This window comes from Dendrobates tinctorius, unplaced genomic scaffold, assembly GCF_039654945.1.
Source record: "Dendrobates tinctorius isolate UK_male_01 unplaced genomic scaffold, ASM3965494v1 ptg000066l, whole genome shotgun sequence".
Lineage (NCBI taxonomy): Eukaryota > Metazoa > Chordata > Amphibia > Anura > Dendrobatidae > Dendrobates > Dendrobates tinctorius.
The window spans coordinates 3,720,001-3,747,357 of NW_027361734.1; the positions used below are offsets into that span (position 1 = coordinate 3,720,001).

The 27,357-nt window shown below is 43.8% G+C and overlaps 1 protein-coding gene across 2 annotated transcripts in view; it reads right to left on the reverse strand.

Annotated features, from left to right (window-relative positions):
* The window catches only part of LOC141095104 (uncharacterized), a 63,998-nt gene that overhangs the window by 59 nt on the left and 36,582 nt on the right, over positions 1-27,357 (reverse strand). For both annotated transcript variants that reach the window (XM_073580985.1, XM_073580984.1), the window contains 2 exons: positions 5,797-6,207; positions 1-588 (listed from right to left, as the gene is read on the reverse strand). The exon at positions 1-588 is cut by the window's left edge and continues 59 nt beyond it. In XM_073580985.1, coding sequence (XP_073437086.1) covers positions 34-588; positions 5,797-6,207 — 966 coding nt within the window. In that variant the 3' untranslated portion in view covers positions 1-33. The remainder of the gene's footprint in view (positions 589-5,796; positions 6,208-27,357) is intronic.

Consider the following 27,357-nt stretch of genomic DNA (forward strand, 5'->3'; position numbering starts at 1 on the left):
GTAATTCAAGAAAAGAAAATATAAAACGTACTATTATTGTGTATAATAACAGTCAGAATCATTAAGTCGTTGCCTTGTCGGATTAAAGAATTGGGAAGCCTGATACTGGGGGGGCCCAAGGTTCATGTTTTGCGTAGGCTCAATCCCCCTCCTCGGTGTGCTCGTATGAGGCTCTTGCATCGGCGGCCATGAGTATTGGGAAACTGGATTGACCTCTAATACAGCTGACGTGTCAGTCAGTTTCCCCGCTGCTGCTTTATTTAAGGTCTCAAAAATAATCCTTTCCGCATGCAACCTTTGAGTTTGATCCAGTGTCCGAAGTCTGTCATCGACCAAGTGTGCAAAGCCGCCAATGGGTGGTTTGTCCTGATGGGTCAAAATTTTCTTTGCCAAATCCATAAAATCTGGTAAAGGCGAGGTGGTGGCCTTTCGTTTGCGACAAGATGAGAGTCGCCGAGGTACAGTTGAAGGTCCAGCTTGTTCACTTGCCTCCTCAGTACTGATTGGCGTCCTGTCCTCAGTACTGATTGGCGTCCTGGGGATGTCCTCACTGCCACATGTTGTTGGTGACAGAGCTTCACTACGATCCTGCAAGAACAGAAAAAGCATGTTAAAGCATAAAAAATAAACTTTGTGAACACCATACATCAACACCCAAATACAGTAATACGTTTGCATTGGATGTCATGAGCAGGGGTCACAAGCGTACACGTGCACTGGAAACTAACGTAAAGGCGGGACTAGTACTACAGGATATGAAATGGCATTCACCTGTATGAAAACTAAGTGGGCCCAAACAATTAACCCCTTCATGACCCAGCCTATTTTGAACTTAATGACCTGGCCATTTTTTGCAATTCTGACCAGTGTCCCTTTATGAGGTAATAACTCTGGAACACTTCAACGCATTTTAGCGATTCTGAGAATGTTTTTTCGTGACATATTGGGCTTCATGTTAGTTGTAAACTTAGGTCGATAATTTTTGCGTTTATTTGTGAAAAAAACAGAAATTTGGCGAAAATTTTGAAAATTTCGCAATTTTCAAATTTTGAATTTTTATTCTGTTAAACCAGAGAGTGATGTGACACGAAATAGTTACTAAATAACATTTCCCACATGTCTACTTTACATCAGCACAATTTTGGAAACAATTTATTTTTTTGTTAGGAAGTTATAAGGGTTAAAAGTTGACCAGCGATTTCTCATTTTTACAACAATATTTACAAAACCATTTTTTTTAGGGACCACCTCACATTTGAAGTCACTTTGAGGGGTCTATATGGCAGAAAATACCCAAAAGTGACACCATTCTAAAAACTGCACCCCTCAAGCTACTCAAAACTATATTCTAGGAGATTATTAACCCTTCAGGTGCTTCACAGGAACTAAAGCAACGTGGAAGGAAAAAATGGACATTTTATTTTTTGCACCACAAATTTTCTTTTATCATTAATTTTTTTCATTTTCACATGGGCTACAGGATAAAATGGATCATAAAATTTGTTGGGCAATTTCTCCTGAGTACACTGATACCTCATATGTGGTCATAAAACACTGTTTGGGCGCACGGCAGAGCTCGGAAGGGAAGGAGCACATTTGACTTTTTGAATGGAAAATATGCTGGAATATTTAGCGCTTGCCATGTCGCGTTTGGAGAGTCGCTGTGCGCCTAAGCACTGGAGATTCCCCCCAAGTGACCCCATTTTGGAAACTAGACCCCCCAAGGAACTTATCTACATGCATAGTGATCACTTTGAACCCCCCAGGTGCTTCACAAATTGATCGGTAAAAAAAAAAAGTACTTTTTTTTCACAAAAATTTTCTTTTGGTCTCAGTTTTTTCATTTTCACATGGGCAACAGGATAAAATGGATCCTAAAATGTGTTGGGCAATTTCTCCTGAGTGCACAGATACCTTATATGTGGTCATAAACCACTCTTTGGGCGCACGGCAGCGTCCGTAAGGGAAGGAGCGCTATTTGACTTTTTGAATGGAAAATTCGCTCCAATCGTTATCGGACACCATGTCGCGTTTGGAGAGCCCCTGTGTACCTAAACATTGGAGCTCCCCCACAAGTGACACCATTTTGGAAACTAGACCCCTTAAGGAACTTATCTAGATGTGTAGGGAGCACTTTGAACCCCCAAGTGCTTCACAAAAGTTTATAACGTAGAGCAGTGAAAATAAAAAATCTTTTTTTTTCCTCAAAAAAGATTTTTTTAGCACGCTATTTTTTATTTTCACAAGGGTAACAGGAGAAATTGGACCACAAAAGTTGTTGTCCAGTTTGTCCTGAGTACGCTGGTACCCCACATGTGGGGGGGAACCACTGTTTGGGCGCACGGCAGGGCTCGGAAGGGAAGGAGTGCCATTTGACTTTTTGAAATGAAAATTAGCTCCAATCGTTAGCGGACACCATGTCGTGTTTGGAGAGCCCCTGTGTGCCTAAACTTTGGAGCTCCCCCACAAATGACCCCAGTATGGAAACTAGACCCCCTAAGGAACTTATCTAGATGCATAGTGAGCACTTTGAACCCCCAGGTGCTTCACAGAAGTTTATAACGCAGAGCCGTGAAAATAAAAAATATTTTTTCTTAAAAAAAATATTTTTAGTCCGCAATTTTTTATTTTCACAGGGGTACCAGGATAAATTGGACCCCAAAAGTTGTTGTACAGTTAGTCCTGAGTGCACTGGTACCCCATATGTGGGGGGGACCACTGTTTGGGCACACGTCGGGGCTCAGCAGGGAGGTAGTGACATTTTGAAATGCTGACTTTGATGGCATGGTCTGAGGGTGTCATGTTACATTTGCAGAGCCCCTGTGTGCCTAAACAGTAGAAACCCCCGGCATGTGACCTCATTTTGGAAACTAGACCCCCCAAGGAACTTATCTAGATGTGTGGTGAGCACCTTGAACCCCCAAGTGCTTCACAGAAGTTTATAACGCAGAGCCGTGAAAATAAAAAATCATTTTTTTTCCTCAAAAAAAAAAAGATTTTTAGCCCGCAATTTTTTTTCACAACAGTAACAGGATGAATTGGACCCCAAAAGTTGTTGTACAATTTGTCCTGAGTACGCTGATACCCCATATGTGGGGGGGAACCACTGTTTGGGCACACGTCAGGGCTCGGAAGGGAAGTAGTGACATTTTGAAATGCTGACTTTGATGGCATGGTCTGCGGGCGTCATGTTACATTTGCAGAGCCCTTGATGTACCTAAACTGTTGAAACCCCCCACAAGTGACCCCATTTTGGAAACTGTACCCCATAAGGAAGTTGCCTAGATGTGTAGTGAGCACACTGAAGCCCCAAGTGCTTCACAGAAGATTATAACGCAGAGCCATGAAAATAAAAAAAAAATTTTTCCTCAAAAAAATGATTTTTTAGCTCGCAATTTTTTATTTTCACAAGGGTAACAGGAGAAATTGGACCCCAAAAGTTGTTGTCCAGTTTGTCCTGAGTATGCTGGTACCCCATATGTGGGGGGAACCATTGTTTGGGCACACGTCAGGGCTCGGAATGGAAGTAGTGACGTTTTGAAATGCAGACTTTGATGGAATAGTCTGCGGTCGTAATTACGTTTGCAGAGCCCCTGATGTGCCTAAACAGTGGAAACCCCCCACAAGTGACCCCATTTTGGAAACTAGACCTTCCAAGGAACGTATGTAAGATGTGTTGTGAGCACTTTGAACCCCCAAGTGCTTCACAGAAGTTTATAATGCAGAGGCGTGAAAATGAAAAAATAATTTTTTTCCACAAAAATAATTTTTTAGCCCCCAATTTTTTATTTTCCCAAGGGTAACACGGGAAATTAGTCCCCAAAAGTTGTTGTGCAATTTTTCCTGAGTACGCTGATACCCCATATGTTGGGGTAAACCACTGTTTGGGCACATGTCAGGGCTTGGAAGGGAGGGTGCACCGTTTGACTTTTTGAACGCAAAATTGGCTGGAATCAATGGTTGCACCATGTCGCGTTTGGAGACCCCCTAATGTGCCTAAACAGTGGAAACCCCTCAATTCTAACTCCAACCCTAACCCCAACACACCCCTAACCACAGCCCTAACCCTAACACATCCCTAACCACAAGCCTAACCCTAATTCCAACGCTAACCCTAATTCTAACCCTAATTCCAACCCTAACCCTAATTCCAACCCTAACCCTAATTCCAACCCTAACCCTCTTTCCAACCCTAACCCTCTTTCCAATCCTAACCCTAACCCTCTTTCCAACCCTAACCCTAACCCTCTTTCCAACCCTAACCCTCTTTCCAACCCTAACCCTAACCCTCTTTTCAACCCTAACCCTAACCCTCTTTTCAACCCTAACCCTCTTTCCAACCCTAACCCTAACCCTCTTTCCAACCCTAACCCTCTTTCCAACCCTAACCCTAACCCTCTTTTCAACCCTAACCCTAACCCTCTTTTCAACCCTAACCCTCTTTTCAACCCTAACCCTAACCCTAATGGAAAAATAAAAATAAAAATATTTTCTTTACTTTATTAGTTGTGCCTACCTATGGGGGTGATAATCGGGGGGTTTATTTACTTTTTCTTTCATTTTGATCACTGTGAGAGTGATCAAAATAAAAGAATGGAATCTGCAGCCGGCAGATTCGGGCGGGCGCACTGCGCAAGCGCCCGCCATTTTCAAGATGGCGGCGCCCATGAACCGGACCCGCCGGACACCGGGAGCGACAGGGGGACTTAGAAGGTGCCGGGGGAGGTGAGATGGTGTGAGGGGGTTATCGGAAGCTGGCGGGCAGCAGAGGGAATGGGAGGGGGGCAAATGATGACAGCGGCGGCAGATCGCCGCTGTCATTCAGTTGCGGGGGGGCGATCGCCGGTGGGGGGGTGGAATCGGTGTTTCCAGCCATGTCCGATGCTACAGCAGCATCGGCCATGGCTGGATTGTAATATTTCATCAATTTTCATTGATGAAATATTACTATTGCTCTGATTGGCTGTTTCACTTTTAACAGCCAATCAGAGCGATCGTAGCCACGTGGGGGCGAAGCCACGCCCCCTGTGGCGAAGAACAAAGCCCCCTGTATCTGCGGGTCGGGTGACCTTTCAGTGACCCCGGTCACCCGACCCGCAGGGGGGCTTTAAAGTCACGTCGCCACATAGGCGTCATGGGTCGTTCTGGCACGACTTTTCATGACGCCTACGTGGCGTCAAAGGTCGTGAAGGGGTTAAAGATGTATAATTATCTGTAGTGGAAGGGATAAGTTTTTGAACCTGGAAAATTAACCATGCTAGGCTAGTTCACATTAGCGGTTTTTAGCGCTGCGCTTTGTGCGCAATAGAAACGCATGCAAAAACGCATCATGCGTTTTGCATGCGTTTGCGTTTTTTTAAGCACATGCGTTTTAACCAGTTTCTAGCCATGTTAACTCTTAAAACGCATGCGATTTCAAATGCAGGCGTCCGCATGTACATGCGCATGCCTGCGTTCCCATAGACTGTAATGTGTTATTTTTGCGCATTCCGTGCGCAAGAGTTTTATTTACTCCGTTGGACGGACCCAAAAATGCAGCAGGTTGCGTCAGGCGCGCCTAGGCGCACACTACAAAAAAACACATGTGCATGAAAACGCATGTGAACGCGTGCAAACGCTAGACCATGCGCCCGCCATGTTAAACATAGGGGCGCATGCGCATGGGCGCGCACGGTGCGCTGCGCTAAAAAACGCTACTGTGAATCCAGCCTTACAGAGTTACTCACTTCTATTCAACTATGCCATGTACATACTAATTTTAAATGCAATTTAGAGGGACGCAAATAAGACACTTACATCGCCGACAGGGGAGTCAGGCCGTATCACTGTTTCTTCTTCCTCTGGCTGCGACATAGAACTTGAAATCGGTCGTGGTACTTCTTGATCTCGGGTAAAGGCCATCAAATGGTAGTACCACAACTTTGGCACATACACGTCTTCGGTACCGGCCCCAGACTTCGTTGACTTCTCTACCTTATTAAGTTCTTTTTTGTAGACAGTCCGTAGGCCCTGAATTTTTTTCTTAACCACTGTCTCATCCACCGTGTCACTGGGATTATGTTGTTTGAAGAGGACCACAAGTTTTTCATAAGCCTCTTTTTTCTTATACTTGTTGCTATAGTCTGCCGATTTGATCTTCCACAGGCAGGGCAGGGAGCGATACAACTCTATCAATTCGCGAATAAACTCTTGGCTATTGGAGGACATCTGAAAAAAAAAAAAAATAGGAAATGGTGATAACGTAACATAGCAGGCCAAAGCGTATGTGCGCAATGTACTGTACATACAAAATGTAGAATAGAGTTATAATTGCATATATATGATCACAGAGCTAGAAAAGTAAACGCTACAAACTACCAATGGCGGGGGCGGGCACGGCAGGAAAAGTAAAATTTTATGACGCGGTCGCCCAATGAGAGCACAGCAGTGACCACGAATCGGTGCTGAGGGGCGTGGAAAAGGAAACGCTGAAGCACGCCAATCGAGGTCTGAATCGGCACAATAGAAGCAGTGTGACAAGGACCCAACGACCGACGAGGTCGTTATACAGATCGCTGGATAGTTGATGCGTCATTGAGTAAATCTGCCAGTTTGGCAGCTTACATGCAATCAGGTAGCGACGTACCAGTGATCCTTACCAGGTCGTATCGTTGTCGGGATCGCTGGTGCTTCACTCAGTGTAACGGGGCCTTTAGCTATCCCTCCTAGCTTTGCATTGTCTGCGGGTTTGATTAGTTTAACTTCAGTTCCCTTATCTAGATCATTTATAAAAATGTTGACCAATACTGGGACTAGGACAGAGCCTTGTGATACCCCACTTGAAATACTCTTCCAATCCATTTATTACCACTCTTTGAGTACAAATACTAAGCCAGTTCTGAATCCACCTTCCCGTAGCCTTGTCAGTCCCATACTTGGTCATTTTTCAATAAAGATAGTATGAGATATCGTATCCAATGCTTTGCTGAAGTCGAGATATTCTATACCTACAGCATTTCCCTTATCCACCCAGCCAGTGATTCCATCATAGAAGTTAATATATATTAGTCTGGCATAACTTGTTAGCTACATTCCCATGCTGGCTCTGGTTAATTACTGCTTTCTTATACAAGTACTTACATACATGCTGTTTAATAATTTGTTCAAAGATCTTTCCTGGTATAGAAGTACAGCTCACAGGCCTGTAATTTCCTGGCTCCATCTTTTTTCCTTTTCATTCTCCCTTCTCCAATCTTCTTGGCCTTCTCCTGTTCTCCATGAATTTTCAAATATTCTGGCTAATGGTTCTGCAATTTCCTCTGCTTTATCTTTCCGTATCCTAGGATGTAATTCATCAGGACCAGGACATTTAAATTAGCTAAATGTTCCCTCGCCATCTCTCTGTTTATGGATAGTGGGGATTAGTTTATTCCTTCAATAGCACAGTGAAGATCAGTTGATGTTACATTTGCTTTCATAGAGAAACTTTGGCTTTCTCAACATCATTTCTGACCACTTCACCCTTTTCATTCTGTAAAAATTCTATCGCATCTTTTACTTTTCTTTTGGTTTTTTTTTATATACTCCTATAAATCTTTTTTTATTACTTTAGGTCTCCCTTGCAAGCTTCACTTCATTAGCTTTAGTTCTTCTAACGTTTGTCCTGCATTTCCTGCATAGAGCATTATATTCTTCTTTAGATATGCCCCCTCTCTTTCTATTTGATATACTGTACATTTCTTTTTTCTTTTTAGCAAGTGTTCACATTCTGTGTTCATCCATTCTTCTCTCTTTAAATGCTTTCAATTCTTCTTTCCTTTTCGGACTGTTACTGTGCAGTGAGAATTTCATTTAGTAAAATCTTGCATCTTGAAAAATATTTAGATTTGAGAGTCCTCTGTGGTTGATATCTTTTATTGCCTAACTTAAAAAATGTTAACAAATTGCAAGCTGTTCTACACAACAGGGCACAGAAATAATGCAATAGATAAGACAAGTGACGTGATGGGAGAGGGATAAAAAGTTGTAGACGTAATTATTGGAACAGTTCATAGACAAGGAATATGAAAGTTTTATTGTCCTCTGATTGGGGTCTGGTTCTATGTTGTGATGCCCCCCAAAAGGTCTGAGCAAATTCCTTAGTTGATGTAGAAAGACATAAACCCATGAAGCACATTCATTCCTTCATGCACTGAGTATGTCAAATGTGGTCATAAATTTATACTCCCAGATCCTTCTGTCTCTCTAAGATTTGAAGTTACCTATTAATACAAGTAATTTCATGGTGCTCTGCTCTGGTGTTCTTATTTCTTTTATTGTGTGGCGATGAAGATTCATCCTTGTTCTAAGCGTTTGAGCTGTCTCCCCTACATACAGACCCCCAGTTGGACATTTAGTACAAATAACTCAATACATGTGATGCAGCTAAAAGTACCTATGGTCATTATAAATGATCAGGTTTTACATTTTTTCTGGTTGCAAGGAAAGGATCCTGTAGTTGTTGAAGAGGACAAGGAGCCTCTGACAATGATGCTTCTTAGATTTGGGGGCTGCCTAAAACAGAGTAGTGGGGGAGAGGTCTGGAAATATGGATTGTAATTGGGCATCTTTTTGTAGTAAAGGTTGTAATTTCCATGCTCCTCCCCTTAGCATTCCCAGATTTGGATTGTAGGTGACTAACAGAGACTCACGGTTATTTTCTTTAGCTTTGTGATGTAGGAGGCGATTCCTTGATATTCTGGTGGCTCTTGTAAACTGGTTTTCAATTGTTCTTGGATGGTAGCCCTGATTCAAAAAGGTCTTTCTGGAGGCCACAAAGGTGTTTGTCTCTATCAATGAGAGACTGTATAGCCTTTCTCTCCTGGGCAATGATATTGGACGCTTGTCTCCTGTTAGTGCTTAGAATGGTGGATTTTATCAAATGTCTGAAGGAGTCTATATATTTATCCAAATAAGGGCTGCGTCCAGATGGAGGTGTCCATTCTGACCTCTTCTTGGTTGTCAGGATCCCTCTTCCTTCAGTCTGAGTGTTTTCTGAATCTTCTGTATCATTGAAATATTCTCTCAGGTGCAGTCTCCTGAAATAATTTTCCATATCACTGCAGAGTTCAGTTTTATCTAGGGCCTTAGTAGAACAAAATGGGAGTTCTCTAGAAAGCTCAGACAGCTCTACTTTGTTGGGTTTATCATCTAAGAGATTGAAGACCCAGTTAGATTCTTTTGTGTCTGGAATGGAGTAGTTGTTCAAGTTGTCAGATTTTGGCTTTGTTTTGTAACGGTATAGAATCCTTAACTGAGGTGAAATACATGTAGTTTCTTTCCCTTGTTATGAATCAGATGGGTCTGGAGTTTGTTGTAATTTCAAATTGCTCTTTGACTTTACTCTTTATGCTGTAGCAGACATGCAAAAGGTGGTTCCTTAGTCTCTCAGAAGTCATGTGATAAAGGTTTTGTGCATAATGAGTATTGTAGATATGAAGAATTGGGTTTGTAATCCAGTGTCTTCTGGGAATTAGATTCTCGTTTTTGCAATTTTCTTGAACATTTCTATCCTTTAGATCATCCAGCCATTGGACCTTTCCTACCCTATTTCTGAGTTCATTAAAATCTGCGTTTTTGAAGTTCAACCTGAACGCCGAGTCCTCACAGGTCTACTTCCTCTTGTAATTAAAAATTGAAGGATAGCATGATCACTACCTCCTAAATTTCCAGCCACCTTTACTTCCTCAACCAATTCCTCCCTGTTGATAAGAATTAGGTCCAAAATGGCAGATTCTTTTGTTCTCCCTATATGGCAGTTTAGGGAGCCGGCGTGTTCCTTGCATTGCAATACATTTCAGCTGTATGTTGCATGACCCCTCCAACTGTGGGCCCCAGTGCAGCTGCACCAGCAATATGTCCGACACTGCTATTACTGATCTCTGTGACACTACACAGTAAACTTTGCGTGTGTTCCATTAATAACCAATTTCTACTTCCTATCACTGAGCTAGGTGTTAGCCTAGTTACACATATTTTTTCCGGGTCCCATTGCTCTCATTTCATGTACCAACCTTTTATGTGGCACCGCATCAAATGCCTTTTAAAAGTCCAGATAGACAACATCCACCGTGTTTCCCTGGTCCAATCTAGAACTTACCTCCTCATAGATCAGATTAGATTGCAGCACAGATCCCTCATAAACATATACTGATATTGGAAAATTAGATTATTCTTATTGAGATGCTCCAGGATAGTGGAGACAGTGGCCGCATGGTGACAGTGGCGAGTAGGGCAGTGCTGAGGAGGCATGTGAGCTACCACCATTACAGCGGCAGTCCTGATTCAGACCCTGCTGCTCATGTAGGGTTGGTGGGCCGAGCTGGGGGGGTGGTCCCTCTCCTTACCGCGCAGAGACGAAACAGAGACGAAATGGAGGCAGATTCTGGGTGCAACAGGTCCAAGTTTATTTTCGCTCGCCGTCCGCCTGATGGCCCTCGCAGCACATCGCCATATCTCTCTCTCTGCCCTCCGTATCCAGAGCCGCTTCACAATACAGCACAGTACCTCACTCATGGCCCTCTGTATCCAGAGCCGCTTCACACACCGTGTTTCTCGCCTGGGTCGTATATATACGTCCTGTCCTTTTTCCTTTCCTGACGCACTGACAGCTTCCGACACTGTGGCTGCCCTAGGCCTAATCACCAACAGTCCTTTCACTGGTCAAACGTCGTTCTTTACACGGTATGCTTATTCTCTTTAACTCGTCTCTGTTGCGGTATATCTGTCAGGATCACCCCCCTGACGTTCTCTCTCCTCAGTCCCCCTGGTCTGGATTCTCCTCACAGCGCACAGACTGTAACAGTCCTCCTGTCACTGGAGCTCCCCCTGGGGACTGGAACCTTCTGGAACCCTCCCTCAGTATTTATAGCTCTCCCGGTCCCCTGTCACTGTAACCACGCCCCCCATGACCAACGGTTTCTAAAGCCCTAAGCTGTTGTCAAGTCCTTTGCTCACACTCCTCCCTGCCATCTAATGGTCAACCCAAGGTACTGCACGTCCACTACACTTTCCTAGCTGTTTCCCCACTGTAATAACTAACACCTACCTACCCTGTGCAAACCTTTCCTTCTTCACTCTGACTAGTCCGTCCGTCAGGTCACCTTCCCTATACTCCCCCTTCCTTTGTCCATTGTCGTCCTCGACAATCGTCATCCCTGTCTTCGTCGTTCTGAAGCTACACCTACATTCTGTTGTCGGACCAGCTGTTGAGCCAAACCCACTATCTGCGGGGGCCGAACCATACTGGGAGCACTATGCTCTGAGCAGCCTACTGCTACTCACCAGCGCGCACGCCACATGACAACATCTTTCAAATTGGGCTAGGTACACCCATATTCTCTCTATGGCGTGTACCTTCCCCTACTCTCCCCTACTGTCACCTTCCACTATTCGGTATGCCATGATCGAGGTCTCTTACCTTCCAGATCATTACCAGCGCCCGCCTTCCTCCTTCAGGGGTGTCCGTGGTGTTGGGGACCTGACCTAGGACGGCTGTCTCTCTCACGTCTTCCAACTCATTTTCCTTTCTTTCAATTACATGTCATGGTCGGCGTCCCGGTCTCCCAGACCTCCTCAACTCTTAGATCCCTACCGGATCTCACACTTTCCTTTGGTCCCGCAGACCTTCCCTTACCCGGACCTGTTGCATTTTCTTGTGCATATTGTACACCAAAACAACTTTACAATATCACAAGCACCCCATTTTTATAATTTTTTTTTCATTTTCTTTTTGCTTTTAAAACCAACATATAACAACATAACATTGCAGATCCTCTTTCTTCCTCCCCCCCTTGAACCTGGACACTCCTCCGCTTTTTCGTATCCCCGTTCTGTCAGGCAAACATATTTTCGTATACTTTCCATATAAAGAACATAAAAAGGAGAAAGAAAGAGAGAGAGAATAGTTGCATCAGATAAACAACAAAAACATTTTTTTTTCACTCTAAATGCAACTGTCCTTATAACCTGCACAACGGTGCATCGAACTCCTGACAGTCTATCCCACTCTCAATGGACAGAGGTGAGGGCTCCACAGCCGTGGAACCCCTGGGGGAACCGAGAGTGTCCATATCAGTCCTTTTTTCACGGGGGTCCGCTTTGCTCGGGCTCCGCCAGTACTGCCACCGCATAATACCCGCGGGGGCAGTATTCTTTATAGTAGGAGACGAAGTCCCCTTCCTTCAGGGCCCGGCCATGACGTATGGATGCTACATTCACGTACACTTTTTGGCCAGACTGGTCACGAAGGAAACCGTACCCCCTGTCCGTGTTGGTGTACACCAGCCGTCCCCGGGATCTTTCCACCGCCATGCCAGCCTCCCCTTTTGAGTGAAGCAGGCTCCATACCTCCTGCTCCCGGATCTTCTTTTGTTTTATCACCTCCGCCACCCAGACAGAGGGGGTCGCGCCAGTCCCAGAGTCCGGTGGGTGGGACCTTGCCGAGAAAGGGCGTGGATCAGAGGCGGCCGATGATTTCTGCGGCTCAGCAGCCGCTGGGGCCGGGTGGCGGATGGGAGCAGCCGTGTTTCCGGGGGGCTGGTCCACAGGGCCTGTCACACAGGCCACAGCCGGTTCTAATGCAGGCATAACCGCGGCCGCAGGGTAGGCCGCATCCAATACTTCCAGCAGAGCCGGAGTGACAGCCGGTTCTGGTGATGGCGGTTTTTCCGGCCGAGAGAGCACAGACGCATCTTCTGTCAACAAGCTCCGCCCTGGTGACTCCGGGCGGGATGGCTCAGGAACGGGGGCAGGGGCCTCACTCAACTCTGCGTATATCATAGGGTCATCTGCAGCCCAACCTTCCGGTATGCTGGAGACCGCGTGCTGTGGCAGAATGGTGGGGGCCGCTTGCGGCACTGGTGGTGCCGGGGGTACTCTCACCTTCCCCGCCGCTGCGGCCTTCATCACATCAACACGCGGCTTCCCCCGCAGCCTCCGTCCCCCGCTCCACTGTCCTGCGGGCCTTTCCCCCAGACTCGGGGGCTCCGCTGGGAAGTCCTCTGCCAGTATTGGTGGCGGCCGCTCTCGCTGACTCCGCTCAGGCTCCGCTCCCCAGCCCAGCATTCTGCGGTTCACCCGTGGCTCTGAGGGCAATTTCTGCTCCATCTCTCGCCTCCATTGCCACTCTAGGCGGCCGGGGCCCCGACACCCACAGCGTCTCATACCGTCCGTGGGGCAGCAATCGAATGGCGCCAAACAGCCACAGCCAATTCCTTCTTCTGTGCCACTCCTCCTGCTGGGTGGGGCGTCGGCAGGCCTTTCCACCCATCTGCCAGGGTCCAGTACATGGGAGCGTCGGCCTCCGGGCACATACTGCTGTCCACGGGGGTACGTTGGAGGGGGTCCCAGTCCATTCAACACGACTGCAAACACCCGGACCTCTCCCCTGCTCTGTAGTAATGCCGCCATCTTGCGCAGCTCCTGATACCGCCCCGGATCTTCGGTCAGCACCACGGAGTCACCACAGCGCTCCCAATTTGTAATCCACAGGTAAGCCAATTGTAATCCACAAGTATTTATAATCCAAGCAGCACAGTCCAAGTCCTTTTCCATTCTTTGAGGCAGGTCTGCCGTAGAAGATAATGTATTAGAATCATAGAATCGTAGAGTTGGAAGGGACCTCCTGGGCCATCTGGTCCAACCCCCTGCTCAAGGCAGGATTCGCTAAATCATCCCAGTCAGATGTCTGTCCAGCCTCTGTTTGAAGACTTCCATTGAAGGAGAACTCACCACTTCTCGTGGCAGCCTGTTCCACTCATTGATCACTCTAACTGTCAAAAAGTTTTTTCTAATATCTAATCTGTGTCTCCTCCCATTCAGTTTCATCCCATTGCTTCTAGTCTTTCCTTGTGCAAATGAGAATAAAGTTGATCCTTCTACAATGTGACAGCCCTTTAGATATTTGTAGACAGCTATTAAGTCTCCTCTCAGTCTTCTCTTTTGCAAACTAAACATTCCCAAATCCTGCAACCTTTCCTCATAAGACAGGGTTTGCAGACCGGTCACCATTCTGGTCGCTCTTTTCTGAACTTGCTCCAGTTTGTTGATGTCTTTTTTAAAATGTGGTGCCCAAAACTGGACACAATATTCCAGATGAGGTCTGACCAAAGAGGAGTAGAGGGAAATAATGACTTCATGTGATCTAGACTGTATGCTTCTGTTAATACATCCTAGAATTGCATTTGCCTTTTTTGCTGCTGCATCACACTGTTGACTCATATTCAGTCTGTGATCTATTAGTATACCCAAGTCTTTTTCACATGTGCTGTCACTTAGCCCTATTCCTCCCATTCTATATATGCTTTTTTCATTTTTATTGCCCAGATGTAGTACTTTGCATTTCTCCCTGTTAAAAACAATTCTGTTAGTTGCTGCCCACTTCTCCAGTTTATTTAAATCTTTTTGAATCCTCTCTCTCTCTTCTCTAGTATTAGCTATCCCTCCTAGCTTTGTGTCATCAGCAAATTTAATCAGTTTACCCTCAATTCCTTCATCTAAATCGTTGATAAAGATGTTGAACAATACAGGGCCCAGGACAGAACCCTGTGGTACCCCACTTGAGACATTCTTCCAACTGGATGTGCAGCCATTTACGACGACTCTTTGGGTCCGATCACTAAGCCAGTTATGAATCCACCTAACAGTTGCCTTGTCCATTCCATACTTAGTCATTTTTTCAATAAGAATTGTATGAGAGACTTTGTCAAATGCTTTGCTGAAGTCAAGATATACTATATCTACAGCATTTCCTTGATCCACCCAATCAGTGACACCGTCATAGAAGGAAATTAAGTTAGTCTGACATGACTTATTAGTTACAAACCCATGCTGACTCTGTTTAATCACTTCATTCTTATCCAGGTATTGACATACATGTTGTTTAATAATTTGTTCAAAGATCTTTCCTGGTATAGAAGTCAGACTCACCGGCCTATAGTTGCCTGGGTCCACCTTCTTCCCCTTTTTGAAGATAGGAACAACATTTGCTCTTCTCCAGTCTTCTGGCACTTCTCCTGTTCTCCAAGAATTTTCAAAGATTATGGAGAGGGGTTCAAAAATTTCTTCTATCTCCTTCAGTACTCTGGGGTGTAATTCATCTGGACCTGGAGACTTGAATTCATTTAGGTTAGCTAAGTGTTTCCTCACTATCTTTCTGTTTATAGATATCCTGGATTCTTCTATTCCCTTAATAGGACAGTGAATAACAGTTGATGTTACATTTCCTTTCTGAGAGAAAACAGATGCAAAATAGGAATTTAAAAGTTCAGCCTTCTCAACATCCTGTCTTACCATTTCATCATTTTCATCCTGTAAAAATCCTATAGCATCTTTGACTTTTCTTTTACTTTTGACATATCCCCAAAATCCTTTATTATTGCTTTTGACATCTCTTGCAAGCCTCAATTCATTTTCAGCTTTAGCTAATCTGATTTGTGCCCTGCAGGTTCTGCAGACAGCATTATATTCTTCTTTAGATATGCCTCCCTCTTTCCATTTTATAAACATTTTTTTCTTCCTTTTTAGCATGTGCTTAAGTTCTGTGTTCATCCATCCTGGTTTCCTTAAATGCTTCCTATTCTTCCCTCTTTTTGGAATTGTTAACAACTGTGCTTTGAGAATTTCATTTTTCAAGATTTCCCATCCTTCCTGGACATTTTTGTCTTTAAGGATATCCAGCCATTGGATCCCTCCAATTCTCTTTCTGAATCCCTTAAAATCTGCCTTTCTGAAATCTAACCTTGACGTCTGAGTCTTCACAGGTCTTCCGCCTCTAGTTATCCAAAATTCTAAAATAGCATGGTCGCTACCTCCTAGGGTCCCAGCCACTTTTACCTCCTCAACCATTTCCTCCCTGTTTATAAGGATTAGATCCAAGGTAGCAGTTCCCCTTGTTTTCTCATTTACCTTTTGGAAGATAAAGTTGTCAGCAAGAGAGGATAAGAATTTCCTTGACCTGTTAGTTTTGCCTGAGAGAGATTCCCAACAAATGTCTGGATAGTTGAAATCTCCCATGACAACTATGTCATATTTTTTTGAGAACTTGGCCATTTGATGCATAAAGAGTTCATCCATATCTTCAGCTTGCACAGGCGGCCTGTAGTAAATGCCTACAATGGTGTCCTTTCCATTGTTCTGTCCTTGTATTCTTACCCAAACAGTTTCCACAGAACTCCCAGTCTCTGAAGCTTCAATCTCTGAGCAGATATACGCGTTTCTAACATACAATGCGACACCCCCTCCTCGTTTATCAAGTCTGTTTCTTGCAAATAAGTTGTATCCTTCTAGTCTTGTATTCCAATCATGTGTATTGTCCCACCAAGTTACAGTGTTTCCAATGACATCATATTTCGTTTCCTGTGTTAGTAGTTCCAATTCTCCTTGTTTGTTGCCCATGCTTTGTGCATTAGTATAGAAACATTTTAGTTTGTGATTGGTTTCTCTTTCTCCAATATTTTTATTAATTAGATTCTTTCGTCTTTGTTCTTCCTTTCCACTTCTAATAGCAGAGTTCTCAATAGCATTTGTCAGGTGTATGGCTTTTTCTGGTCTTTTGCTTCCCTTCCCATGTTGTTCTAGTTTAAAGCTCTCCTTACAAGTGTAGCAAGGCAACTTCCAAATACATGCTTTCCAGTCTTCTTAAGGTGCACCCCATCTCTAGCAAGTAGTCCATCGTATAAGTAGTTCACTCCGTGATCCAGAAATCCAAATCGTTGCTGACGGCACCATCGACGTAGCCAGTTGTTCACCTGCAGAATCTTATTCCACCTCCTTGTTCCATGGCCATCCACTGGGAGGATGGAAGAGAAGACCACCTGCGCTCCCAGTTCTTTCACTTTCTTACCTAAGTCTTCATAGTCTCTGCAGATGGTTTCCAGGTCGTTTCTTGCGGTGTCATTTGTCCCCACATGTAGTAGCAGGAATGGGTAGTCATCTGTAGGTCTGAAGAGTCCTGATATCCTGTCAGACACATCTTTAATTTTTGCACCTGGAAGACAGCACATTTCTCTTGAAGTTATATCCGGTCTGCAGATAGCGGCCTCTGTTCCTCTCAACAGGGAATCCCCCATGACCACCACTCTCCGTTTCTTCTTCACATCATTTTTCTTTCTCCATCCAGGAGGACTCTGAAGGCGTACAAGGTTGCTGTTTGTTGGCAAAGTCTTATCCTGATGTATTTCTTCATCGTTTTCATGCGTGAGAGCCTGGTACTGGTTTATGAGCAGTATGGGTGCTGACAGCCTCATGATCCTCCTGCTTCTCTGGGTCACATGTCTCCATTCCTCTGTTTCTTCGGCGATCCTGCCGACTACGCCAAATGTAGGGTTGGTGGGCCGAGCTGGGGGGGGTGGTCCCTCTCCTTTCCGCGCAGAGACGAAACAGAGATGAAATGGAGGCAGATTCTGGGTGCAACAGGTCCAAGTTTATTTTCGCTCGCCGTCCGCCTGATGGCCCTCGCAGCACATCGCCTTACCTCACTAATGGCCCTCTGTATCCAGAGCCGCTTCACACACCGTGTTTCTCGCCTGGGACGTATATATACGTCCTGTCCTTTTTCCTTTCCTGACGCACTGACAGCTTCCGACACTGTGGCTGCCATAGGCCTAATCACCAACAGTCCTTTCACTGGTCAAACGTCGTTCTTTACACGGTATGCCTATTCTCTTTAACTCGTCTCTGTTGCGGTATATCTGTCAGGACCACCCCCCTGACGTTCTCTCTCCTCAGTCCCCCTGGTCTGGATTCTCCTCACAGCGCACAGACTGTAGCAGTCCTTCTGTCACTGGAGCTCCCCCTGGGGACTGGAACCTTCTGGAACCCTCCCTCAGTATTTAAAGCTCTCCTGGTCCCCTGTCACTGTAACCACGCCTCCCATGACCAACGGTTTCTAAAGCCCTAAGCTGTTGTCAAGTCCTTTGCTCACACTCCTCCCTCCTCCGTCCGTCCGTCAGGTCACCTTCCCTATACTCATCCTCTGCGTCACAGAATTTTGCAGTGACATATTACTTGTGCAGAGAAAATTGACTTCCTGATCTACAAGCTTACTGTTTGTCACATGGGTTTGGACAAGTTAGGATAAGATATGGGTTGAACTAGATGGACTTAAAGTCTTCATTCAACCTTAATAGATATGTTACATAGAGCTTAGGAGGATTCAGCTAGTCAGTTTTTAATCATAGACTTAAGGGGGCTTTACACATAGCGATAGCGCTAGCAATATCGCTAAAGCGTCACCGATTTTGTGATGCAGCAGTGATATTGCTAGCGATATCGCTACATGTGATACTTACCTCTGACCGGCTCCCCCGCTGGCTATCGCTGATCGCGCGAGATCGGCATGGTCCTTTTCTCGTCGTCGGCTTCCTGCTGGCGACAACGAGCGAGCCATGGATGCAGGTGGAAGACGGACACCCTCGCCGCGTCTGAAAGGTAAGTGCGACCCCCGACCGCTTCTGCATCGCTAGTGAGATCTGCCTGTTTGGCAGCTTACTAGCGACTATTTAGCGATGCACCAGCGATGATGACCCGGTCATATCGTGGTCGGGATCGCTGGTGCATCGCTAAATGTAAAGGGGCCTTTAAAGGAAAATAGAATTATATGGGTAGAAGAGCAAAATGAGCAATTGTAAGTACACAGTGCCGTATAATATGATTATTGCAATATATTAAGAGAATAAAAACTTTGATGGGAGGAAAAGTGCTTCTTTAATTCCTGCATTACTTAGGGGTGTATGTCATCCGGGTCTTTTGATTTGTCTACTTTAGTGATTTTGTGGCTGCACTGTACTTCCTGCTGGGTTAAGCAGGTGACATTTAATGGAAAATGCATGGTATCCCTGATCATGTCATCTGTCATGGGATATTCTTGTGTATGTACTGTAGAGAAGTAGGCATTTAGTATATTGGCTTTTACCTCATTCTCTTCCATCATTTCTCTCAGATTAAGTTGTGGGGGCAACACTATCACTTTTGAATTTCTTACTGTTTATATAATTGAAGAGTAATATTGATTTACTCTATGTTTACTTTCCTGGGCAATGAGTCTCTCTGAGTAAGGTCCCCGTCACACATAGCGACTCACCAGCGATCCCGACAACGATATCAACGTGTCAGGATCGCTGGTGAGTCGCTACATGATCGCTGGTGAGCTGTAAAACAGACAGCTTCACCAGGGATCAGCCCCAGCGACGCTGAGCTCGCGGCGTCGCTGTGTACTTTAGTTACCAGCGCGCTGATGCAGGGAGCTGGTAACTAAGGTACACATCGGGTTTCTAGGCACAGAGGCCCCCTTAGAAACCCGATGTATACCTTAGTTATCAGCTCCTGCTCGCTGGTCTCCCGCCTGTCACACGCAGCGATGCGTGCTAACCAGCAGGAGACCAGCGACCCCAAAAATGTCCAGGGCTTTCCATCAATGATTAGCGATACCGGCAGGGGGGCCGGTCACTGATCGCTGTCACACACAGCGATCTCGCTGGTGAGATCGCTGTTGCATCACAAAACTAGTGACTCAGCAGCGATCTCGCTAGCGAGATCGCTATGTGTGACGGGGTCCTAAGTCTTTGCAGGCTTGATTTTCTTTCTACATAATTTATTTTTTCTATAATTATTAAATGCCTCATCCCTATCCATTTACAGTCATATGTTAAAGTTTGGGCACCCCTATTAATGTTAACCTTTTTTCTTTATAACAATTTTGGTTTTTGCAACAGCTATTTCAGTTTCATATATCTAATAATTGATGGACTCAGTTATATTTCTGGATTCAAATGAGGTTTATTGTACTAACAGAAAATGTGCAATCTGCATTTTAACAAAATTTGACCGGTGCAAAAGTATGGGCACCTCAACATAAAAGTTACATTAATATTTCGTTGATCCTCCTTTTGCAAAAATAACAGCCTCTAGTCGCTTCCTGTAGCTATTAATGAGTTCCTGGATGAAGGTATTTGTGACCATTCCTGTTTACAAAACAATTCCAGTTCAGCTAAGTTTGATGGTCGCCGAGCATGGACAGCCCGCTTCAAATCATCCCACAGATGTTCAATGATATTCAGGTCTGGGGACTAGGATGGCCATTCCAGAAAATTGTAATTGTTCCTCTGCATGAATGCCTGAGTAGTTTTGGAGCGGTGTTTTGGATCATTGTCTTGCTGAAATATCCATCCCCTGTGTATAGTACAAGTTATTTTTAATGGTTTCAACACTCCAATTAATTAATACCAACTATTGATATAGTTTCAATCAGCTCTTTGAACCTTCCAAGAAGGTCATTGAAACTTGTTTCAACGAGATGGTCAAATTGTCCAAGCAGAGCAAATAACTGGCTTACACTTATCTACCAACAAAGGACCTTCATTGCCATAATTAGGTTATCTTGTGCTCCAAAGCCCCTCCTCCAGCTTGCTGTATTTTTGCTATGTGGCACACAGGATGCCCCCTCCTCCAGCTTCTTGTATTATATACTGGTTAAAACAGGTATTGAGGGGATGTGTTTATAGCCAATGGACAATAGACTTGTGACATCATTCCCCACATGGTGGGGCTGGACACACCTTTTAGCTGGACATTTTAAAAGAACTAGGACACATGTTCTCTGGCACTCTTGGCTCATGGAGGATGACTGGTCGACGTCTATCTGAATAATGTAACGTATGAATAATGCTTGTTTCTGATTAATGCATTTGTATCATTTATTAAGTAAATCAATTTAGTAAATTCAATTCTTGTGTGAGCATTTTCTTATTCATCACAATCCATTGGAACCCTTACAATACAAATTGGTGTCAGAAGTGGGATTGTTTTGAATAAAAATGTTTGCAAAATTGAATAAGTTTGTGAAGAGTAGGAAAGCAGTTGAGAGTAGTGTCAGATCTTTGCCAGAATGGGTGTTACCAGGAAAGTGGACTGAAATGGCACAGGAATGTAACAAGTATATGGAGGGACAGCGGTTATCAAATCCCCAGGAAGTGGCTGCAAAATTTGATCTCTCAAGGTATGATGCAAAAGAGCAGAAAGCTGCAGCAGCCGTTGGATGGATTTTTGTGCAAGTGTCCCAAAGATTACAGGAGGAGATAGACAACTTGCGTTTAGAGCTGCATACAGCTATAGAGCAAAGGATTAGCTTGCAATCAGCCTTGAGAGACCAAATGAAACAGCATGACAATATGCAAAGGAATTTTGAAGCTTATGTAATGAAAAATGTGAATAAGAATAGGCGCAGGAGGAGACAGCGGCCAGTGTCAGATATTTGTACTGCACAGATTAGAACCATGATTGCATGTGAGAAATGGTCAGATTTGCTAGAATGGGAAGGCTCTGACAGCGAGACAAATGGGGAAGAAAAGCAAGCCAGACCGATTATGACTACTAAAACTAAGAGAGAAGTCACACAGCGTAGTGGAGATAGGATGGATGCAGGAAACGCAGCTACAGGAGCAGAAGCTTCAATGACCGAAGAAACAAGGAATTATACAGCTGGAGAATTAACAGAATTAGCTACCATGTACAGGCAGCAAGCAGGAGAACCTTTGTTAGCATGGATTCTCAGATTATGGGATCAGGGAGCCGATACTATAATCTTGAACCGTCTTGAGGCAGTAGGACTTTGTAGTATTTGTACTGATCCTATGGTGCGTCTAAAAATGAGACGTGCAAGGGACACTACAGAGACTTTCTCTTTGTTGCATTTGGTGAGGGATTCTGTGGCACAAGTGTATGACTCTCCCATGGAATTAATACCACAGACACGATGGGAGACTCTTGCAGATGGAGTTCAGAGATTGAGAGAAATCGCAGGCATAGGAGGTATAACTCGCAATACTTTGCCAGATCTGAATGATCACTTTGCTGTTGTTGAGGATTGGAAGGGACCAGATGCTGCAATATTGACAGTATTGATGAAGAATAATTTCATAGAAGGTGCCCCAGCTGCTTACAAAGCCCCATTATTCACTATGTTCAGTGCACTTATGGGAAATTCCACTACTGTCTACACAGCATGCAATTTAATCTCCCAGCTATCTACTCTAGAGAGAGCAAAAGTATCAAAAAATAGTACAGTAAAGAGAGTAGATCAAGAAAGAAGAAGAGAGGATGATACTCAAATTAGAAAGAGCAGGACGGAGTTGTTTTGTGACCTGATAGCTAGTCGGGTTCCATTCCAGAAGATAGATGGGATCTCTACAAGTGACCTGTTGAGGAGATGGCAAGATCTGAGGAGAAAAGGTAAATTGCAACTTGCCAGACCCAAGAAGGTGGCGACAAATGAGATAGGGGGCTGGAAAGATAGAGGTGGGACACCTGATGGAGGCATGCAAAGCCCCCACTGTAACCGCCCCTTGCACTCTTCCAATACCATGGCATACTACACCCCCTGCCATGATTCCCTCATGGACTAATTTTAAATGCAGATTTTAGATAAAAGTTCTTGATTATCCCTGAAAATTGTTGTTTGAACAGTTTTGCCATTTTTTGATGTCTAATGATGTTTGTTTTCATTCTAGAGTTTCTTAGAGAAATACTCCTGTGAGCATACTGTGACGTATGCGCTGGCTGATATATGAATTGGGTTTGGTCTTGGTGATGCATAAATGTGCATTCCTCACCTGAGGGTTTGTAATAGACCTTGATGTTTTAAAAGGCAAAAGACCACAGCAGATATAAGATGATTCTGTATGTGGGAGCCATGAGAGAACCATACAAGGCAAAGAGGGAGTGACCGTACAGACAATGAATTTAAAGGCCCCGTCTCACTAAGCAATCTCGGTAGCGAGATCGCTGCTGAGTCACAACTTCCGTGACATAACAGCGATCTCACCAGCGAGATTGCTGTGTGTGACAGCGATCAGCGAGCAGCCCCCCCTGCCGGTATCGCTGATCGCTGGAAGAAACCTCTGGACATTTCTTTGGTCGCTGGTCTCCCGCTGGCCAGCACGCATCGCTGCGTGTGACAGGCGGGAGACCAGCGATCAGGTGTAAAAAATAATAATAAAAAAAAAATATATAGTTATTCTCACCTTCCGACGTCCCGTTCAGCCATCCTGCCTCTCTCCACGCTCCGGTCCCAGTGATCCTTTGCACAAATGACCGCGAGACTTTGTAATCCCGCAAGACTGTGACATCTCGCGGTCATTCTCGCAAAGGATCACTGGGACCGGAGCGTGGAGAGAGGCAGGATGCCTGAACGCGACGTCGGAAGGTGAGAATAACTATATTTTTTATTTTTATTCTATTTTTTACAGGATAGCCAGCGATGTCGGGCGCTCGGCATCGCTGTGCTGATCGCTGGTGAAGCTGTCTGTGTGACAGCTCACCAGCGATCACATAGCAATTTACCAGCGATCCTGACACCTTCATATCGGTGTCGGGATCGATGGTAAGTCGCTTAGTGTGACGGGGCCTTTAGACTGATCTAAAGTTAGATGACTGATAACATACTGGGGGTTGACAAGATAAATAGATGACTTATTTGTACTATGTGTTTGTCTTTGTCATTGTATGTGCTTTGTGTATTTGTCATGGATATCCCTTGATTAAAATTGGTTCACAGCCAAAGAAAAAATCCACGTGGTATTTTTATTTTTTATTTGGTATATTTTTATGAGCTCATTTTCTGAATTTTAATTGTACTGTGTTTAGCATTCTTGGTTTTTAAAGGAATAGTTTTTCCTCTTTTCAGTGTGGACTGACATGTTGGATTGGGGGGTGGGGTGTGTAATTAACCTTTTGTTTGCAGGAGTGAAAGAAGAAACCTTGGCCATTTAATTAACATGTAAATACAGTGCACAGTAAATAGTTAATTCCTGCAGTAGTGAAAAAGGAGTCCACCTAATATAAGATTATATTTTATGACTTATTTTGGGGTTTTAACATTTTTTATTTTTTGGGAGCTCCCGTGCAAATTGGGTTTTGAAGAATATATATATGTTAAATGATTTCAATGAATGCTAGTTTGTTAATGTCTTGATATAGCTTTGTTCACCTACACCTGAGTCATGCAATGCAAATGTGTGGTTACCCAAAGTGTGTGTTTGTCTATATGTAAATGTGAATCTCTCCTGCTTACTGAATGAGTGCATTAGGTTTAGCCAGAGAGTGTGTGTTGATGTAATGTGTATATTATGTAAAAATAATAATTTGCTAGAATTGGGTTAATAGCAAATTGGTTTGGATTCGGTTTTCTTTAACATGTAATTGTACTGATTCTGATTATTAGTAACATTATTTTGTGATCTCCATGAACATGATTGTACTGGTAATTATGATCATCGTGACATGAATTTGATGTGTTTGATCAGTGTATAAGTCCATACAAATATGATATATATTTTATGTAGTATTATTATCTAGAGTAGAAATATTTGCTACAGTAGAAAATTTCAAAGGTCATTCTGGGCACAATTAATATGGACCAACAAACCTTCAGTAATTTTGTTTGATTCATTTGATCAAGGGGTGGAAAACAAGCCACCAGGACTGAGTTATTTTGGACTGTTGCTTTGGACTGAGTTAGCTCTGCCAAGACTTTGGAACTTTCAAGTATGATTGTGAACTTCACTTTCCCACAGTGCAGGCTGTGTCTTGTGTGTAGACTGAAGATGTCCAATTGAGCGCTGAGACTGAGCCCAGATGATGCTGAACCGTCAACCAGGGTGAATCCTCATGACTGCCAGCTGATGCAAATGGCATATAAAGTGAGGCCCTGAACAGCTGCAGCAATAGAAGATGAAAGGTACTCTTATGCTCAGCCATGGACACCTGCACTTCCCTCACCCATTGCTTTGGAGAAACGAGGGGTTAATGTCATGAAGGGCAGGGACAGACTGCTCTTTAGAGTCTGTTCTTTTGCTAACCAGGGAAAGTAGTGAAGTCACCCCAAAGTGATGAGGGCATAATAATCCCCGTGCTTTCCCTGCAACAGAGACCCATTTAAAAATTGCGGTCAAGAAGATCCGAAGAAAGAAGATTTCTACAGACATTTGATATTTCATTACCTGTTGGTCCAATGTTGTTTTTGTTTTGATTTTTTCCGTTTTAAGCCCAGGATGTTATTTTTTACCAAAGCGGTTTTCTATTGGTAGCAAATAAATAAAATATATATATAAATGAGCAATGCAAATAATAAAAAATGGTATAGTTTAGTGGCAGGTTAATTAATTAAAGTGATTGAAACCAAGGGGTGGAATGTATAGTACAAGTTATTTTTAATGGTTTCAACACTCCAATTAATTAATACCAACTATTGATATAGTTTCAATCAGCTCTTTGAACCTTCCAAGAAGGTCATTGAAACTTGTTTCAACGAGATGGTCAAATTGTCCAAGCAGAGCAAATAACTGGCTTACACTTATCTACCAACAAAGGACCTTCATTGCCATAATTAGGTTATCTTGTGCTCCAAAGCCCCTCCTCCAGCTTGCTGTATTTTTGCTATGTGGCACACAGGATGCCCCCTCCTCCAGCTTCTTGTATTATATACTGGTTAAAACAGGTATTGAGGGGATGTGTTTATAGCCAATGGACAATAGACTTGTGACATCATTCCCCACATGGTGGGGCTGGACACACCTTTTAGCTGGACATTTTAAAAGAACTAGGACACATGTTCTCTGGCACTCTTGGCTCATGGAGGATGACTGGTCGACGTCTATCTGAATAATGTAACGTATGAATAATGCTTGTTTCTGATTAATGCATTTGTATCATTTATTAAGTAAATCAATTTAGTAAATTCAATTCTTGTGTGAGCATTTTCTTATTCATCACAATCCATTGGAACCCTTACAATACACCCTGCGTAACTTCAACTTCGTCACTGATTCTTGCACATTATTGTCAAGAATCTGCTCATACTGAGTTGAATCCATGCGACCCTCAACTTTAACAAGATTCCCGGTGCCGGCATTGGCCACACAGTCCCAAAGCATGATGGAACCTCCACCAAATTTTCCTGTGGGTAGCAAGTGTTTTTCTTGGAATGCTGTGTTTTTTAGCCTCCATGCATAACGCCTTTTTGTATGACCAAACAACTCAATCTTTGTTTCATCAGTCCACAGGACCTTCTTCCAAAATGTAACTGGCTTGTCCAAATGTGCTTTTGCATACCTCAGGCGACTCTGTTTGTGGCGTGCTTGCAGAAACGGCTTCTTTCGCATCACTCTCCCATACAGCTTCTCCTTGTGCAAAGTGCGCTGTATTGTTGACCGATGCACAGTGACACCGTCTGCAGCAAGATGATGCTGCAGGTCTTTGGAGGTGGTCTGTGGATTGTCCTTGACTGTTCCCACCATTCTTCTTCTCTGCCTTTCTGATATTTTTCTTGGCCTGCCACTTCTGGGCTTAACAAGAACTGTACCTGTGTTCTTCCATTTCCTTACTATGTTCCTCACAGTGGAAACTGACAGGTTAAATCTCTGAGACAACTTTTTGTATCCTTCCCCTGAAAAGCTATGTTGAATAATCTTTGTTTTCAGATCATTTGAGAGTTGTTTTGAGGAGCCCATGATGCCACTCTTCATAGGAGAATCAAATAGGAGAACTACTTGCAAGTAGGCACCTTAAATACCTTTTCTCATGATTTGATACACCTGGCTATGAAGTCCAAAGCTCAATGAGGTTACAAAACCAATTTAGTGCTTCAGGAAGTCAGTAAAAAGTAGTTAGGAGTGTTCAAATCAAGAAAATGATAAGGGTACCTATACTTTTGCACCGGTCAAATTTTGTTTAAATGCAGATTGCACATTTTCTGTTAGTACAATAAACCTCATTTGAATCCAGAAATATAACGGAGTCCATCAGTTATTAGATATATGAAACTGAAATAGCTGTTGCAAAAAACAAAATTGTTATAAAGAAAAAAGGTTAACATTAATAGGGGTGCCCAAACTTTAACATATGACTGTACTTTAATTCTCTAAACATTTCTTTTTTGTCATTTATTGTGCCCATTCTATTTAGTGTTAGTGGTTTCCTCCTATTTCTAGCATGTTCATTCCCATAGGGTATATATTGTGCACAGGTCGTATTCAGGATGCTTATATGTGTCCCATTTGCCTTGTGTATTTTTTATTTTCAAGCACATTGCCCAGTATCCAAATCCTTTATTAGCAGTTGGAAATTTGCTTTCCTGAAGTTTTGTGCCCTGGTAACCCTGCTACTGTATTATTATGTCCTTACTTTTCTAAAAGTCGCACCGTTAACCTTAGGGCATTACACCCCAAAATTAAATAAGATTAATAACCAAACCCCAAAGTGTATAACAGCCCGTACACCCGACAACACGCTTAGGTACATCTCTTGATTGGGGCGTGCAGCCATTTTTGCACCCAGGCATCACTG